Genomic DNA, 19,903 nt, shown 5'->3' on the forward strand with positions numbered 1-19,903 from the left:
TGACATTGTATGGAAAATCCAGACGTTTTTATGACTTTTCATGGCCTTAATTCTTATTGTTAAATTTATGACTTTTTATGACCCCGTGGAAACTCCGACATTTAGAAAATGTTATGAGGCAGAAGTTTAATGGAAAATTAATATGAAAATCAGATTGTCTAATGTTTCCTTCATTTGCTTTAATGACAGCAGCATTCAAACTACACAAGTTTGTCAGAAACCTTATGTTCTCCAGCATGATTTGATGATCCAAAGAACAGCTTGAGGTTAAATGAAAGTTAAAACACAAAAAATCCCTATATAATCTGAAAGTGTGGCAGTTTACATTTGCTTTTTTATTTCAGAAAAGACGAGAATGTCCACATACATTTGCAGTTCTCCATAAATAAGAATAAACCCCAAAGGCCAAAACAAAAATAAAACTGGTTTTAAAGCTGATCAGACACAAAATCCTTTTTTTCCCTGCCTTCCTTGCATGATCCACAGTAGATGCCCTAATATAAAACATGCAATACCTATCAGTATCTAAACTGGCTGATATTGTATTTTCCTGCAACATTTAGAAAATCAGTTGTTAGATCTACTGCTCTACTGCTTTTCAGTCCCTCAAACAGAAACTAACCAAAAAATAAAAATGTACAGAACTTGCAATTTAATTATTTTCACTATTATTCAACAAGTCTATATTTGATACTCAATAAGCGATATTGCTCAGTATGTGGAAAAGCAAAAGCAGCACGTGAAGACAAATAAACCCCCTTATATATATATCTATCTATAACAGTCATTGAAATTTCTAAGAACAAAAAAAGTACAGTAAAAGCAAATAAAAGTACAAAAATCAAATGGAACAACAAAATATCACATAAAAGCATTACACCAGTGGAGGTACAGATATTCAGAATCGCAGTGAGCACAAAACAGCAGGAAAAGGCACAGCTGCTTGCATGAGAAATTGCACTATGTATTGCATCTAAAATACTGTACAGATCTCTGCAAAGACAGAGAATTCATAGAGGCATCACTAGAACTTTAGCAAAGCACTGTGGTGGGTTTAATATGCAGTGACCACAGCATCAGGACCCCTGTGAAGAGGTTTCATCAGCTTTCTGAAATGACTGATAGAGGCATGTGCCACAAAACATTTATAACTAACAGAAAAAGAAAGGCTTCCCTATAGAACTGCAGTTATAGAAATAATATCTACCAAATTACTCACTTTTATTATTATTTTCTTTTACATTTTCACATTCATTCAAGTAAAAGATCTCATATTTACACAATCAAGCATACACTTTCCCTCCAAAAAACAACAACAACAAAAACACAGTCATTATTTCGTTTGTGCCCGATTTGTTAACATGAAGAAAACCATTTAGAAAAGCTGTTAACTTTGAAATACATGAATTGGTGTATACAAATACAGTTAATTATGTAGCTACAGAGTTAAGATCATTATTCTAATCCTTTCAGGACACAATAAGCTCTATCCTCCGTGCCCTGTGGGCTCTGACTCCACATGCTGTTGCAATGACACATACAGAACAGAAGAGGGCAACAAAGTGCACAGGCCACTGCATGGCCCCTCTAGTAGTAGAGAGGTGCGGATCTGCCGTCCATGATGCTTGGCCTGAGGTAGACCTCCAGGGAACGGTCACTAGATGGAGAGGGGGGTGGAAAACAAACAGTCAGTACGCCAAACAATACGGCCTGCGCTAGTGACCCACTGAACTCTACGACACAAAAACAGCTTAAAGTCTACTGTACTATGATTTGGGATATAGAAGAAAAGTACTGCTGAAAGGCATACGGTGATTCATTTGACATATACTTATGAACAGGTATCTGGAGAAGAGTATATGAAGGGTGTTTGGAGCAAGCATGCAAATGGAACAAGACACAAGTTACTTCTGTCAGCATTGATAGATGCATGCAAGAGTTAGATTCGGGGTTACCTCCAGCGCCAACACCATTTCCTGGCAACATATGACCTCTCTGGCTGGTACGGACTACAGCTCACACACAAAAACCAACCAGAGAGGCAGGTGGCGGTATGAGACGAAACAGTTGTGAAGCCCTACTGCCCGTTAAAGCCGCACAGCGAATGAGAGTCGAAAACAAACCAAAACAAAAGAATAAAAGAAAGGGCATGATTGGTTTGGGTGAGCAGCAATGGTGAGGCAGGTGACTTACGGAGGTCCTGCAACACTCAGAACCGGGACATTTCAGGACCCAAACTGGAAAGTAAAGAGAGTCCAGGGGTTTGTACCTGAGAGCTCAGCTCAGACCCAGGTTATGCATGGCTACATTTCCACCGCATTCACATGACACATGTTAGTGTTGCGCACGATGACCATACTGTAGGTTACTTGCTCTGTGACATGGCGCTTTTTTTTTTTGGACTGCTCATGGATGACGTCACAATTTTATGCTCGTAGATGAGTCAATAACGCACTTCTAGAAATGACATGGGTTCAAAATATAGTGCAAAATGAAAGGTCTGCCAATAGCAGTTTGGTTAGGAGTTCCAATTAGTACAGAGAGATGTGTATGGAAAACATTGAACTCTTGAAGAGCACATTTAAATTTCAAATCCTTCACAGTTCTTTATATAAAATGCATGCTTATAAAACTGACTTGTCTTATGCATCTCAAATAGATCAGATCTTAGAAGATAAGAAGAAGAGGCAAGGCAAGCACAGACATAAACATGGACCATTCACGTATTCAAACAGACATGACGTCATGATGCACAAAATACACAAACATTACGCTAGATTAGAACTGTGTGCTCTTCAGGTTCGTGAAACATTGGCTAATAGTCCGTCTTAAAAGATGACATTTTATTTGTGGATGACTCAATTGAGCTTGCCTTGTCAGTATGTGGATGCAAGTGAGAAACCCCAAAAAACTGAATAAGTTGTTCAGTGTGTAAGATTAGCCATTAATGGCCCCAAATTGTTCATGCAATATTTATTTGGTTAAAATGTATAGATTATCAATAAATAGCATCATAAAATATAAATGAATATCACAATAGATCTTTTCTGTTGAGTTGACTGTAGATGTGCAAGACCCATTGAAGCGCAATAATTGTAAATTCAAGATGACAAATTAAAAATCATCAGAAGCTCGTTTGAACAAATGTTTTATTAATATATAGATATTTATTTATTCCTTTCGTAAAAAGTCACCATACATTCAAGGTCAATGTTCACTATGTTCCTCCTCAGCATGCATATTGTGATTGTTACACTGATTTCTTGTGCATTTTTCCTAGTAAGTCTATTTTCAAAAGAAAAAAAAAAAGAAAAAAAAAGGAAGAAGAAACTAAAGAACATCAACACAGCGAGGACTACACCACAGCTCCAGAGGATCTGTCAGTCAACATCCTAAAACTGCATGGAAACATACTACAACGGGAATGTTTTAAAGATGTGGGCTGGTGGCATTTAAGTATGGGTTCATACTAGGCTAAAATTAATATATTCCCAAAATATGACACAAATGTGTGACCTGATTGATATTCACAAAATAAAATGTATATATTCACAAAGGCATAATTTAAAGAGGTAGTTCACTCAAAAATGAAAATTCTGTCATTTAAAACTTTGCCATAAAACTTTGGTTCTTTTGCTTACTTGGAGGGACAGAAACCTCTCAGGATTCATTAAAAATATCTTATTCTCTGTTTCAAAGATGAACCAAAGTCTTATGGTTTTGGAACAACATGAGGGTGAGTAAATGATGACAGTCATTTAATTTTTAAGAGAACTGTCCCTATGAAGACCCTTTCACATTGCATTTCATTTCAACATTTCAGTGTTGTCCAGTGCATTGATCTCTAACTCTCACTTGATTGGCTGAAGAGGATGTACTTGATGAAAAAACTACATAAATACAAATAAACAAGAATACAAAAATGCTTGTGTTCAAATGAACATTTGAAAATCTAATTATGTGAATTAGGTCACATTTGTGAATCATACCGTCAAAATATTAATTTCCATACTTTTCTGATCCCATACTTTAAAGGGTTAGTTCACACAAAAATATAATTAGCCCATTAATTACTCCCCTTTAAGTCATCCTAGGTGTATAGAGTTATTTAAAAATGGTCTTTGATCTTTCAAACTGTTTGATGTCACTCAGTGGGTGTTGCACTGCATCAGTCCAAGAGAAGTAAAACAATAACATTACCAATGATGTCTGCTTTCTAAATGATAACTTGACTGACAACAGTTTAATAGCATGGTGAGATATTTAATGTAAATGATCAAATAAAGCTTTGAAAAAGTTTAATAAAAAGATAAACCACACATTTCAGCCTTTTAAATAAAGATATGTCAAAATGATAATTGCTTAATAAATGATTATATGTATTTTATCTGCCCTATAAATAATTCTAGATATCTTATCTGAATTGTTTAAATGTGTAGAATCCACATAAACTTGTTTTGCATCAACTGGTCAAAATTTACAGCAGGGCATACAAATTCAGTCGGTTTTTGGCCAGACAGAAGCTGCACACAAACTGAATGTAAATATAGGTCTCCGTAAATCCACTCTCAGACAGCAGGCGGTGCTTATGGAAAAGATGAATTACAGCTGTTTCCCATAACCTCCGTGGACAAAACAGCATTTCGATTACGAACACTTCCTTTAGGTATTACATGGAGCAAAGTTGGAGACAAAATGCCATCGAATTGTTTCTGAAGACAGTGGGAACCTTCAGAGGTACATTCATATAATTAATTCATTTTCATTTGTATAATTTCCTTAGTACTCTTTTAAAACTTTCCAGTTTTTCTGCCCTGTTTTCACTCAAAACAAAACTACCCTGCGTGCTGTGCACACGTGAAATGGTTATGGAAAACTGTGCTTTATGCTGGACAGTATTTATTTATCGCAAGTTGTTCAAATCGCAGTAATCAAATATGGTTTTAATGAAAATTAAAAGATGAAACGGTAATACTAACCCGTGGGAAATTTAATCATGATTTATCGTCAAACCGGTAATCATTACATCCCTAGTTTCTGTGTGCATCACTTCTGAGCAGTGCATGTACAAAGCTGACCTCATACGTCATTCCCCTGGAACTGCTTGGTTTACAAAACTGTGAGCGCAAGCTAGATTAAAGTGAATATCTTGGAATATAGGTATTTTTCTTACATAAATGCATAGATTCGCTACAGGATGACTTTATTCACCCCCCGATGGTGTGTGAGACTTTTTTTATGGATGCGCTTTTTATTAAACTTCATAGACCGATGCAGTACATTACCCGCTGAGTGGCATCAAACAGCTTGAAAGATCAAAGACAATTTTTAAATAACACCAACTAGATTTGTCTGAAAGAAGAAAGTCATATACACCTAGGATGACTTCAGGATGAGTAATTTATAGGTTAATGTTCATTTTTGGGTAAACAAACCTTTTAAATTGTCTGAGGCAGGAAAATTGGATTTTTTTTGGTGGGGGACAGGTTTCTGCTCAGAGCACTTTTCTTTCATGCATGTAGGGTGAGCGGACCCACGCTGGTCTGGACGAACAGCACAGTCCCACACAAGGATTTTGAAGCTCATGCGACCTTCACTGTAGTTTCTTAGGACCACTCTTATTTGGCACTTGTTTAATGAGAGCAAATTTCGATTTTCCCTTCCAATCATTCCAATTTCTTGGGTGAATCGGAGGAAAATCTAAGCTTGTTGCGGCACCAAGCGACACAGCCTCTGGACCAGAGGAGCACCAGGTAATACATGAAGGATTCACAAAACTCAAATGCTCTTCAAAAACACTCTGCACAACTAAACCACACAGAAAAAAAAACAAACACATTCCTCATTTGCCATGAGGCTCCCATCACATCTGCTTATAAAAACACTCAGCAAGAGCTTCGGAATGAGAAGAGCTGCTCCAAAAGACCAAATTTGCTTTTACATGAGGATGTCATTTTGAAAAACAACCACATAGCAAAACTTGTGCTCATGCATGAAAGATGGGAAGTGGTAAGCAGTCTCTTTGGAGTCCACGGCAATGTCATAGCGGCGTCACTACAGGCGAATCAGAGTCCGTAAAGCAGCGAGACGAGCAGTTGGACTGCCTTCCGGTTGTTCTTCTCAGAGATCCCCCCCGACCCACCACACCCGACTGCCACTATCACCCCAGCAAGACGCAGGGAGGAAGAGAGGACAGAAAGGAGGGATGAGACTGGCCCCTTCCATTGGAGGAGGAGTGTGTGGAGGCAGAGCTTAAGAGGGGGAGGGGCTAAGGGACGTAGGGGCGTGGCCCCTGTGCTATCCGGATCTGTCTGATAGTCTGTCTGTGTTCACACTGTCGAAATCAATTTGCCATCGGAACTGTGGAACAAAGAGAGAAGGAAGCTTGCCAGGTCGGACACATTCAGAGAGAAATGAAGAAAAGACAAGACAGCCACAAATGGGCAGGAGTGAAGGCTGTAGGGAGGGCTTATTCCTCAACCTGTCTACTTACATCAAACTACACAGCTATTGAACGTGCCATGGGATATTAAAGTACCATTTTCAATTGACAAGTCAAATATTAAAGAAAAGGAGTAAAATTTGTAAAAGGTCATGTTGTATTAATCTTTTTACTCAAATCAGGTTCACAGTGATGCACTTACGTACATTTGACGTTTATGAGGCAGGACATTGCACTGAAATAAATGTTACAGTTTACACAATTTTCAAAAATATAGCTACAATACTTAAAACTTTGTGTTAAAAGGAAAATGCCACCATTTGTCCATATTTCACTATGTACTTCCTTCAGCTAAGACGAGTTGATATATATACCTCTCGGTCTCAGTGCATGCACTTAATCGCTGTGGTGCGCGGCGCCACTATGTTAGCATTTAGCTTAGCACCATTCATTCCTTAGGATCCAAACAGGGATGAATTTAGAAGCCACCAAACACTTCCATGTTTCCCTATTTAAATACGGTTAAATGAGTAGTTACACGAGTAAGCACTTCGCAGCACTTCGACCTCGGCGCAGTAATATCTTCACTCCTGAAAACTCCCCCTCAGGATTGATGAAATTACTGTGCCGAGGTCGAAGTGCCACGAAGTTGTTGTTCTGAACCTGAAACATTTTTGGAGGTGAACTGAATCTCAACTAGAGGCTTCTAGAGACCATGAGCTCAGGGCACACAGACTACGAGCAGCTCTGATCCTGACTTTAATGGATCACACACACAATGAGGTAACAGTGAGGTCAACAATAATGCAATCCAACATCTCATTCACTCCACTCACAAAAACAGACAGTCACCACCTTCTCTTGTCAAACCATTTACAATTCTCTAATAAAACAGGGTTGGTCTCCCAACAAATATCAGCACTACATTGCACATTAAGCATAAGCAAGCAAGAGCTAAGAAATTGAAAAACACAAATATTAACTACTATTCACTAAGAGAGGTATAATTAGCAGTACAGTTTGGCATAAATTCATAATACATTCATTAAGTGTTATTAAGCGCCATTTCTGTTCATTAAGAGCCCATCTTACCTTAAGAGCCCATCATAATCCTCTAGTGCTGGCTGGAATTTGTAAAAACAACATTTCAGTGCGGCTTAGAAGCTTATTTCCAGCTTAAAGGGAAAATGTCCTACACAGTGTATTAAAGGGACAGTTCACACAAATTACTATCCCTGTCAAATAAAGGTTTCAATTCCATTTACCTACAATGAAAGTAAGTAATCAAAGTTGCTCCTTACAAGGCTTTGGACTTAGTGACTCTTGTTTTGCACCCAAACTATTCACAAGGAAAGTGTGCTGATGTCCCAGATGAGCTACCGAGCAAGTTTACATATACGAAGCCATACACAATTGGTTAAGTGATGCACTCAAAGTTTACAAATCATGAACTATAGTAAAACTGTTTTAAGGTCATAGTGTTGCGCGAGGAACTGCCCAGTGAGTCTATATTAATCAACAATCTGCCGCTGTAATCTTTTGTGTGAAAGGGAATAAAAGCTCTTGGTGTTTTCCTGCCACTATTACTAATTTCAGCTAGAATCTGCAGTAAAATGGTATTTTTATGATGCTTTTTTTGCCCTGGTCAACAAGCTTTTCGCTGTATGGAAAAAGTGAAGCTTTTCAAAACAGCTCGTGCATTCTGCAGGAGAAAGTCATGTGACTAGGGAAGTCCCTTTGAAATCACATGAAGGTGAATAAATGATAAAAGAAATTTCATTTTAGGGTGAACTATCCATTTAATACGAAAATCATGCATGTTAATAGAAACCCACATGCAGTAAGCTTTACAGAACAGATTAAAGAGCAGCTAATGCATAGATTAAGCTTTGAGCAGAGTTAAAAAAAGAATAACAGAATAAATCCCAAGAAAGCACACATTAGTGAGAGACTCCTGTCTAATGCTAGTAGATGTGTGTGTACCTGTACGAAGCCTGCCATGCTGTAGGGACGTGGTCGAGTCTGTGTTAGGCTCTGTGCCAACAGTCGGGCAGTCAGACCATAGTCAGGCATGGGTAAGGACATGTCCTCTCGCTCCAGCAGGTTTCCTGTGCTGCTGCTCTTCCCATGGTGAAGACTACAGGATGAAGGTCAGTCCATCAGTCATCTTTACACCTGCCATTAACATGTGTTTTGTATCCCGAAAATGTAATCGCTGCTTGAATTTACTCCTTTATTCCAATACATCTCCAGTGCGATCAGATAGAGATTCTAAAGCAAATGGCTACTTACACTACTGTTCAAAAGCTGAGAAATGTCTTTTTAATAATTGATTATTAAATCAATTTGTTAATAATTCTATTTCAAGTAAATGCTGTTCTTTTGAACCTTCAATTTATCAAAGAATCCTGAAAAAAATAAAAATAAAATAAGCTGTACAAAATATTAAGCTGCATAACTGTTTTCAGCACTGATAATAATAGGAAGTGTTTCATGAGCAGCAAATCGGCATTTTATAATGACTTCTGAAAGAATCATGTGACATAGAAGACATTTGAAACTGTAATATTTCACAATATTAGTTTTTTACTGTATTCACAATCAAATAAATGCAGCCTTGGTGAGCAAAAGACACCATTTTCAAAACATCTAAAAAAATGTTGTTTGTGTTTTACATTTGAGGTTGTATTAACTAAATCGGCGCTGACAATTTTCTGTCATTTCATGCGTTTCCTTTAATCATGAACTCATCAATAAAGCATGTCAATCGTGATTAGAAGTAAAGAAAAAGAATGAAAAGAAATGAGCACTCCAGCCGAAACAATATCCCAACCATAATCCAGTGAATTTACTTGATTAATAATCAGATACTGTTGATTAAATCAAGAGATTTAATCAAAGTGCAAGAGCACAATATCTGTTGTTTCTCAAATCACCAGAAAAGAAAAAGAAAAGCCCAGAACCTGCAGTCCACACGCAGGCAGAGTGATGTATATGATTATTTTCAATGTAACCTCATTATATATTCCTACATAGCCGATAACAAAAATGCATTTGCATTTTCACCTTCATTAATTGAGGTCAAAATCTGTCCAAGAGTGAAGAATTGTGATCTGATCATCGAAAAAATGCATGCTAATGTCAAGTGCAAATGCAAAAACAGTTTGTGTCATTTGAGGGTACTTACTTGACTTTTAACTTCTCGCTGTCACTGTCAGGCAGCACTCGGGTGTAGGAAAAAGGAAACCAGCCCCGCCTGAAATGAAAAAGCTTTTCTTTAGAAACTCCACATCTATGACAGTGGATAAAACCATGTAGCATAAGCTTAAGTGTAATACCCCAGTTTATTTATATATATTCTTCCAAACAGAAAAGTTTAAAGGGTTAGTTCATCCGAGAATTAAAATCCATCCATCTTCTACTCATCCTCGAAGCATCCTAGGGGTATTTTACCTTTCTCTTTCATAATAATCCAATCAAAGTTATATTAAAACTTGTGTATGGGACATTTTATTACAGATGGGCGCTCTTCAGTACGTCTTCTGAATGGTTGACAAACACCGCTTACCCCATTGAAAGGCTTGGAAGAGCAATTTTCATTATCAGGTGAACTAACCCTTTAAATGGAGAGTAAACAATATCATTCTCTCCTAAGAAAAAGACTCTTGTAATCACATTCATCTTTGCTGAAATTGCTGTCTGGCGAGGACTTGCTGTTCACATATTAAATATACTGTAAGTCATTGCTTACTGCAAAATATTTAAATGTATGCAAATCTATAAGCAGTTAAAGGTAGTAGGGAAGTGTGTCTAATGGGAGCCGGCAGTCGCTGCAAAGCTCTTTTGGTGCTGTTCTCATTTCCATGGAAACAGTGATTGATACAAATAGGCCGTCTCTCGAGGATTATGGGTAGTGTAGTTCAGGGCTAAATGGGGCTGTCAGTTTAGTTTGAGATGTTTTTCACTTAGGAGAAATAAAAAAATAAGAGAATTGTTCATATAGTAAGAGTATACAATTAAATTACTTTTAATTAAAAATTAAAGTGGTTAGAATGAGAGAATTTGGTGAGATGCGTTCATAATGAGTTTATATTTTGACCCATGGGAGATTACTAGGATTTTTCCCCCAGCAGAATAATCTGAAATGGACAGGACAAGGGACCCAGAAATCCTAGCATAGGTCCAGACGTCGTCTGTAATGTTCAGTTTGTGTGGTTCATTAAAGTTTGTTTTCCTTGCATTATATATATTTTTTCTCATTCAGTTGTGTTGTTACTGTATACGTCATTGCATGCTTACATCTTGTTTTTCTCATTCTCCCCATAGTGCCAGCCGTCCCGAGCCTCTGGCACCAGCAGGGTGATGATGTCACCCTCAGTAAAGCTCAATAGGGTGCTATTGTCGCCAGCAGTGTGGGAGAAAATGGCCTGCACGCGAGAACGTCCGTTCTTCTCCAGACCAGCGGCCATGGAACTTGACCTGGGCAGAGTTCGTGTTTCTCCTAAAGAAAGATTCAAATGATAATCAGGGTGCAAACTGTTCAAAGAAACAGAGGGAGGATATGTGAACATGAACATTATCCTCGAAATGTCAATGTACAGTATTGTTCAAAATAATAGCAGTACAATGTGACTAACCAGAATAATCAAGGTTTTTCGTATATTTTTTTATTGCTACGTGGCAAACAAGTTACCAGTAGGTTCAGTAGATTCTCAGAAAACAAATGAGACCCAGCATTCATGATATGCACGCTCTTAAGGCTGTGCAATTGGGCAATTAGTTGAATTAGTTGAAAGGGGTGTGTTCAAAAAAATAGCAGTGTGGCATTCAATCACTGAGGTCATCAATTTTGCGAAGAAACAGGTGTGAATCAGGTGGCCCCTATTTAAGGATGAAGCCAACACTTGTTGAACATGCATTTGAAAGCTGAGGAAAATGGGTTGTTCAAGACATTGTTCAGAAGAACAGCGTACTTTGATTAAAAAGTTGATTAGAGAGGGGAAAACCTATAAAGAGGTGCAAAAAATGATAGGCTGTTCAGCTAAAATGATCTCCAATGCCTTAAAATGGAGAGCAAAACCAGAGAGACGTGGAAGAAAACGGAAGACAACCATCAAAATGGATAGAAGAATAACCAGAATGGCAAAGGCTCAGCCAATGATCACCTCCAGGATGATCAAAGACAGTCTGGAGTTACCTGTAAGTACTGTGACAGTTAGAAGACGTCTGTGTGAAGCTAATCTATTTTCAAGAATCCCCCGCAAAGTCCCTCTGTTAAAAAAAAGGCATGTGCAGAAGAGGTTACAATTTGCCAAAGAACACATCAACTGGCCTAAAGAGAAATGGAGGAACATTTTGTGGACTGATGAGAGTAAAATTGTTCTTTTTGGGTCCAAGGGCCACAGGCAGTTTGTGAGATGACCCCCAAACTCTGAATTCAAGCCACAGTACACAGTGAAGACAGTGAAGCATGGAGGTGCAAGCATCATGATATGGGCATGTTTCTCCTACTATGGTGTTGGGCCTATTTATCGTATACCAGGGATCATGGATCAGTTTGCATATGTTAAAATACTTGAAGAGGTCATGTTGCCCTATGCTGAAGAGGACATGCCCTTGAAATGGTTGTTTCAACAAGACAATGACCCAAAACACACTAGTAAACGGGCAAAGTCTTGGTTCCAAACCAACAAAATTAATGTTATGGAGTGGCCAGCCCAATCTCCAGACATTAATCCAATTGAGAACTTGTGGGGTGATATCAAAAATGCTGTTTCTGAAGCAAAACCAAGAAATGTGAATGAATTGTGGAATGTTTTTAAAGAATCATGGAGTGGAATAACAGCTGAGAGGTGCCACAAGTTGGTTGACTCCATGCCACACAGATGTCAAGCAGTTTTAAAAAACTGTGGTCATACAACTAAATATTAGTTTAGTGATTCACAGGATTGCTAAATCCCAGAAAAAAAAATGTTTGTACAAAATAGTTTTGAGTTTGTACAGTCAAAGGTAGACACTGCTATTTTTTTGAACACACCCCTTTCAACTAATTGCCCAATTGCACAGCCTTAAGAGCGTGCATATCATGAATGCTGGGTCTCATTTGTTTTCTGACAATCTACTGAACCTACTGGTAACTTGTTTGCCACGTAGCAATAAAAAATATACTAAAAACCTTGATTATTCTGGTTAGTCACATTGTACTGCTATTATTTTGAACAATACTGTAGAAATGTGTGTTTGCATGAATATTCAAAAGGATTGGTTTCTCTTACCCACAGAGGTCTTGTTTTTAGCAGGCTGGGGCCTGCGGACAGGCAGGGTGTTGGAATAGACGTCGCTGACCTGTCTCTGGGGCTGGCCTTGTGTTTGAGACTGATTCTGTGGAGAGGGTGGTCTTCCCTGAGACACCCCACCATCCGTCCAGTAGTCGTCTCCATGAACCCCTGTTGTCCCGTTCACCAGAGACATGCCATCAGGACCCATTAGCCGCTGCAAGCATACAGATCACCAAGTGAGCCATGCCAGAAAAACAAAAGTTTGGATTTTAAGCCTGGGATTTTCATTCAATTACTGACATAAAGCGAGTGAGCTAGGACAAACGGAAGAATAAAAGAATGATTACTTTGACGTGTAATCGTAACGCTTTTTCAGCAAATGGCAGTTTGATACAAGTGATGTTTTAAAAACACTTACTCTTGTGCAATATACATTTATACTTATTCCAATGCAATTTCCCAATAGTGGCCGTTTACTGATAAGCCTTTAAGGAGTAGTTCACCCACAACTGAAAGTTTGCTGAAAGTGTACTCATTCTCAGCCCATCCAAGATGCAGATGAGTTTATTTCTTCATCAGAAGTGAATGCGTGTCCGAATGGGAGTCCAAACAGCTGATAAAAACATCACAATAACCCACACGAGTCAAATCCATCAAATAACGTCTTGTGATATGAGAAGCTGCATGTTTGTAAACAAATCTGTCATTAAGACTCGCAATTTTATGTGACACTTTAAAGTTGCCAGTATTAAAATGTAGCATTCCAATTCTTAAGTCATTAACTGATGCTCTGAGTTGTCATGTGGATTGCTTGTGAATTATTGTGATTATTTCATCAGCTGTTTGGACTCTGACGGCACCCAATCACTGCAGAGGATCCATTGGTGAGCAAATGATTTTCACCTAAAGGGGTGAGTACATTTACATATCGCATATTTTCAGTTTTGGATGAACTACTCCTGGACAGAGGGCCAAAATGACGGTTGATATGCGCAAAAACTTGATTAACATAACTGAACCTCAGGGAACATTTTAAAATAATAAATAAATAAAAAATGTCATGACCCCTTTAAACTAGAAGACTAGGCCAGACTTCTAAACAAGTTCTGTGATACAAGTATCACTCGAGCAGCGCATATAGAGAGAAAGTACATTATGGCTGTGGAGGCTCAGTTATTGTATTAACACATTGTGTGAGAGTTCTGCTCTAGCGAGGGGCCACTCAACTAAAGCTCTGCCTGCAGAAACGAGTGTAAAAGAGGTTGAATCATCCTACGCTCAGCTAATGCTGCAGTATGCAAATGAACATTCACTTTTTCACAATAAGACATGAGACACTCAAAATGCTTGTTTTGTATGTTCCAACCAACAATAAATGCTTGTCAAACAAAAGGTGATTATTCCCCTACTAACCCCCTGATGGCCAAGGCCACTTCCCATGAAGGCAGCTAGTTCTGGGGGCACAGGCAGGGGTTGTGCTCCAGGAATGGGATCTGAGATGACCAGGTTGCCCTTGGAGGAGTGCAGAGGGCTGGAGAGGAGGGTGCTGGAACCAGAAGTCATCTGCTGGGCGAGCAGCATGGCCCTTTCAGGAAGCTTGTTGGGCTCTGAACAGGCCTGCTGCCACACTGGGATCTTCTGGGTTAACAGGTCCTTACCCTACAAACAAGAGGAAAAGCACCATAGATACAGTAGTTTAGAATGGAGCGAGAGAGCGAGAGAGAGAGAGAGAGAGAGAGAGAGAGTGAAATGCCAGATGTCCTCTGTTGGTTTTACACCACTACACTTGCTCTTTACATAAAAAATTACCATGGTAACTAGTTTCTGCCAAAACCCCAGTTACTACAGTTATTGTTTCAGAATCGTGACTAGATTTTTTACACTTTCAAAATAAAATATGAGTGGCTGCTTGAGGTGTCGCTTGAGTGTTCAGAGTAGTATTTAGTGTGTAGCTAGGATGTTCTGGATGGTTTATATGGTGGTCTAGATGTTTCTTTGCGTGTGTGTGTTGCAAATATGTTTAAATGTGTTGCTAGGGTGTTTTAAGTAAGCTATAATGCATGGCTAATTTGCGTCGGGTGGTTGCCTCCGTGGAGTGCATTAGAGTCATTTAATTTACAGCTACCCATGCATTATCCAGCTTATACCATGGTCATTTTCTAGCATTGACAAATTAAAGCTGTTAATGATGTTTGTGGTGCAATATTTGACCAGCAGGGTAAAAGTGACTTATTTCCATCAGTTACGACTGGTTAGCTCTAGCATTCTGCTAGCTCCAAATCAGAAACAGCTCATGAATTGATCTAAGGCCACATTTATTTGAATTAATTATAGCATTTATCGACTGACAGAGAGAGATGACAGTTGTATGTTAATTACCTGCATTAGTGAGTCTCTCTCTGGGAACTTGGGAAATCATGGCCTAGTGGTTTGAGAGATTACCTCATAGTCCTAGGGTTGTGGGTTCGAGCAATACCACGACTGAGGTGCCCTTGAGCAAGGCACTGAACCCCCAACTGCTCCCTGGGTACTGCAGCATAAATGGCTGCCCACTGCTCCGGGTGTGTGTGTGTGTGTTCACTGCTCTGTGTGTGTGGACTTTGGATGGGTTAAATGCAGAGCACAAATTCTGAGTATGGGTCACCATTCTTGTCTGTAGGTCATGTAACTTTCACTTTCACAACCAATTAAGCGGTGTTAAAAACAAACAAACTGATTTTACAGCCTCATTGCTGAGGAATATAATGTGGCGATCCAAGTATGTAGGCTACTTTATTAATAAAAGTCAAGGGGAAGCGTGGACAAGATTATGTGGCATCCATTGCTATCAGGGAGGTCTACCTCAAAACTGCTCTGCTACTTGTCCCGGCTAAGTGCATAGGAGATTCGCTTTGGGCCTGGGGACTGCAGTGTTACTCTCTGTCTGAGACTAGGCTACGTGCCTAAATCTCCTTCTACCCTCTTTAAAGTGCAGGCCACTTCTTAGTCTTCCGCTTAGTCCTGCGTGACGTTGACCTCGCGTGACGCCAAGGCTCAGAGTGTTGTTTGCCATTGGTTTGGGTTGATCTTTGCCACTCTCACGGCGGGATTGTATACTGTTCCCACTGCGAATGTTTCAATGTCAAGTGAGAGCTGGAAGGAGACAATGTGAAGGTCATCATGCTCTCTGCATCATCAGTAGTGCAAGCGTTCAGTCTTAGATTCTGGAGGCAATTGTCGCTCTCACCGCATTATATACCGCCCCAGGCTTATTGGCATTTGCATGCGATTTGCATAATTAAGGACAACTGGCCAGTTAATTGCACTGGCATTTTCCTATGAGAGGATCCCATTGCAAATGCTTCGCAATGCCTCATATCCCCACTCTCAGGGAACCGAGGTTATAAAGGTAGCTGAAGACATTTTGTTTGTGTTGTCAGGCTGGTTAAAGTGGTTTTCATTTTGGTGTTAGGATGTTTTGAGTGGATTTCAGTTTGTTGTTAAAGTGTTTTGATTTGTCTTTAATGTGCTGTCAGGGTGTTCTGAGGGTGTCTGTTTATTGCCCATGCAAAAAATCTGAAAAGTATTGGTACATTATTCCTATTGCATAGCACAAACAGTGTGTGTGTGTTGGTTATGTGCCAAAGTTTGACTTTGGGTTAAAAGTTTTGAAAAAGCCCTACCCTATGAGGAGCCGTCTGTCTATCCCTAAGCTTTTTGATGTCTGTCTTTTGCTTTAGATTTTAAATGTAGCATAATAATATATGTAGCATAATAATCCTTTTAACATATAATTCACCTCACATCATATTCATATCAATAGACTGTTATGAACTGCTAATGGGCCTCTCAAATCTCAGACCACAGTACAGCACACTGCAGTGTGGGTGAGGGGCCTCCGTCTCCGTCCTACCGCCCACTCCTGGTGACTCACACACACACACACACACTCACGGCACACTCGCTCGCTCTCACTCTTCAGCGCACCCTTTCTGAACTCTTCCTACACACGCCTCCGTACTGATTAGCTACTGGACAGGATGTTCTTGAAAACGAAGGGCTTCTCTACGCCCCTCCCTACAGCCACAACTACATTCCCAGAAGACAGCACCACACGTCTGGTCCATGAACAGGGTTTACGGTTTAGTACGAGCAAGTTACGCAATGATATAATACAGAAATATAGCCATGTGCAAACATCACTCCAACACAGCACAAATATATAAGGTGAATTTAAGCAGGTTGCATATGGGATGGAAACACATTCAGACGTTGGTAACTGCTCTTCATGCAGTCTGGAGTTACAATGATGTGGTTTTACCGTAGGGAAGTGGCTCTGTTATTACAGGTAATTGATATGTCAGAAATGACGTGCATTACTTCACATGCACTCCTGCACAATTGCAAGGTAGAATAAATCTTATCTTTGCAATAAGCCCGAACAAACTGTGCCCAGCGGACACGGTTGTGAGGGCTGATCTTTGGGGATTGCCATGGCAACTGCTGCTGTCCTCAGCCATATGACAGGAGAGACTGAAAGTACACCGGTGATGATGCGGTCTATCTTGTACAGCAAAGGAAAAAGGATCAGGGTCTTACCTTGCCATGGTAGGCGCTGCTGTTCTTGGCCACGGCGCACTGGCGGTCCACCAGGAAACAGTATCTCCTACGTTCCTCTGAAAGTGCTGTTTTGTAGCCCTCTGCAATGAAGCTATCCAGCTCACTCTGTTTGCTGCTGATGGTCTCAACGTACTAAAGAAGATAAAAGCAAAAGCAATAATTTACACACAAAACTCATGGCGAACTCATGTAAAAAGCTTGTATATACCTGCATAGAGATTATTAAATGGATTTTTGACCTTCCTCGAGAACCATTTTTGTTGTGCAATGTTCTTAGTCTGGCTGTATGAGTCTTAGATTACCCTTCAAAAGTTTGGGGTCAATATATATTAATTAACCGAAAACAAACACTCATTTCCTTTCATTACATGAAAAAGAGCGGCAAGGATTTTCTCTTTATTTACTTTTCCTTTGTTTCTTTTATTACATTGCTTCACAGAAAATAAGACATTCAAAGGAGTTTGGAGCGATATGAAGGTTGGTAAACAATGACAGATTGTTAATTTTTGGGGGTGAACTCTGTCTTTAAAAATGTTCTCGTTTAGTTTCAGGCAGTTAAACTTATTTTGTACTGACAGGAAAATTTGAGAATGTAGAGACTTTTGTAAATAACTAGTTGCATTAGTACGCAGGTCGTCTTTTAAGCCTTACTCAAAAAGTATTGTGGCAGTACTATGGCACTGAATGAATATCATATTCATGCATTATGGCACTACAAAATCTGCACTTTTTAGTGTTGTTTTGTCTATGACTGCACTGTAGATTAAAACAGGAGTAGGAGTGCTATGAATATATGAATGCATTTTAGATGTCTGTGCGATAGTTTTCTGATGAATACTAAAATGATCTTTTCTCTTCCAGCTCTCTGCTGATTGGCTCATAATCACCTCGCCATCTCCCTCTCTCACATCCCCAGTGGGAACCCTCGGCTCCCAGAAATGTCAGAACCATTACAGAACTCATTATCTCAACACACATCCAGGTGTTTTAGTGCCCTATTCCAATTTACCCACAACAGTACGAGGGGGACTCTCCATTGCCCACTTGTATTACCATGCATTTCAGTTATATCGGCCTGAACGAGTTATGAGAAAAGTGTTATAATGAGGAAAGCACTACAGAGACGCCATCAAAAATCAATGATGGAAACTACTTCAAATAAAACATGGATTTATAGAAGAAAGAATAAGTCCGAGTCAGAAATCGAATAGAGCAGAAAATCTACTATGGTCACACGATGAACGCTCAACTGCATTCAGATGAAAATTGGGATGTAGAATTAATGGCCTGTAAAACCAGTAGGAGTTTTATAGAGAGATCTGATGGACTTCTATCTACTTTGGGACCTGCAGACTGAATTACCTGAAAGTAGGAGCTTATTGAAGAGAGTATATTTACTAGATTGAGAATCCACAAGACACTGAAACCAGCTTAACCACAAAATACCAGGTCCTGATTGAATTGAGTGCATGCTGTTTGAAGTTTTAACCACAGGCTGGCGCTAGTTTTACACTGATGGCAACTGGCTTACATTTACTGAGGGACAACAGAAGGTTGCATTAAAGACAACATGTAGGTTTTGAGGCTTTTAGTCCATCTATATGCTAATGCAATACAAAAAGTTGACAAAAGTTACTTATGCAATTAAAACGTATGTCTTCCTCTTCCAGAATAAAATAAATTTAAGAGCATCTCTTTGTTAGGGGTGTTTTCAAATCGTCATTATCGCTGGGAGTTGGATGGCAAAAACTTCTGTTGCTGTGGACGGACAAAACTAGTCTTCGCTTTAAAGATAGAGGGCTGCAATACTCATGAAAGGCAACAAAACATGATATGCTGTTCAAAAACGCTTTATATTTGCATTATGTAATATATTATCATGTGAAACGTGATATTTGCCCTCAAAAGAAAAAAAAAACTGCAAAAGAAAGGGTCAGTAAGATTCCTGCCTTGTAGAATAATACATCAATCAGAGAAGCAAACTAGTTTTATAGCCCAGATAAAGCAGCATGTTTTCATTTCCCCTCTAGAATAAAAACACAACTGTACAATGAGTCAGAGTACTGCAGTGTGAAAGAGACACGGTGAGGTTTGACAGCACAGGAGGTGAAATGAGGAAAAGCACAACGGAAATACAGAACATGGGGAATGAGTGTTTGATGAAAAGATGCATTCGAGGTCATGACAGTCAGGCGTGCTGATGGAGTGATGGATGGAGAAGGCAGGACCCTTCATTTCAGATATGGAAGCTGTCAGACCCGCTCAATCAGCCACTGTGAACGATGTTACACAGGTCATGTGGCTTTAGCACATACCATCTAGTTACTGATGGAGACGGTGTAAAAGTACTGTAAGGTTATACTGAGGTTATATCTCGACACCCATGACAATTACTTAATTTTATTGCATATTCAAACATGGATGGAGGATCATGACGACACTGAAGACTGGAGTTATGATGCTGAAAATATATTCAAATAGAAAACATGTAATATTTCACCATCTTACTGTTTTATTGTATTTCTGATCAAATAATTGCAGCTTTGGTGATCATAAGAGGCTTCTTACAAAAAACACTAAAAAT

General features: G+C 39.3%; 1 protein-coding gene across 5 annotated transcripts in view; it reads right to left on the bottom strand.

Annotated features, from left to right (window-relative positions):
- Positions 1-164: 164 nt before the first annotated feature.
- The window catches only part of LOC113051311 (brain-specific angiogenesis inhibitor 1-associated protein 2-like), a 69,645-nt gene continuing 49,906 nt past the window's right edge, over positions 165-19,903 (bottom strand). For 2 of the 5 annotated variants that reach the window (XM_026214929.1, XM_026214938.1), the window contains 8 exons: positions 17,299-17,451; positions 14,134-14,379; positions 12,718-12,934; positions 10,742-10,943; positions 9,630-9,698; positions 8,426-8,579; positions 7,535-7,566; positions 165-1,657 (listed from right to left, as the gene is read on the bottom strand). In XM_026214929.1, coding sequence (XP_026070714.1) covers positions 1,588-1,657; positions 7,535-7,566; positions 8,426-8,579; positions 9,630-9,698; positions 10,742-10,943; positions 12,718-12,934; positions 14,134-14,379; positions 17,299-17,451 — 1,143 coding nt within the window. In that variant the 3' untranslated portion in view covers positions 165-1,587. Of the gene's footprint in view, positions 6,361-7,534; positions 7,567-8,425; positions 8,580-9,629; positions 9,699-10,741; positions 10,944-12,717; positions 12,935-14,133; positions 14,380-17,298; positions 17,452-19,903 lie in introns of all 5 variants that reach the window. The other 3 variants (XM_026214944.1, XM_026214952.1, XM_026214959.1) reach the window with 3 other exon arrangements.

The sequence above is a fragment of the Carassius auratus genome, chromosome 3, assembly GCF_003368295.1.
Source record: "Carassius auratus strain Wakin chromosome 3, ASM336829v1, whole genome shotgun sequence".
In the NCBI taxonomy this organism is placed as follows: Eukaryota; Metazoa; Chordata; class Actinopteri; order Cypriniformes; family Cyprinidae; genus Carassius; species Carassius auratus.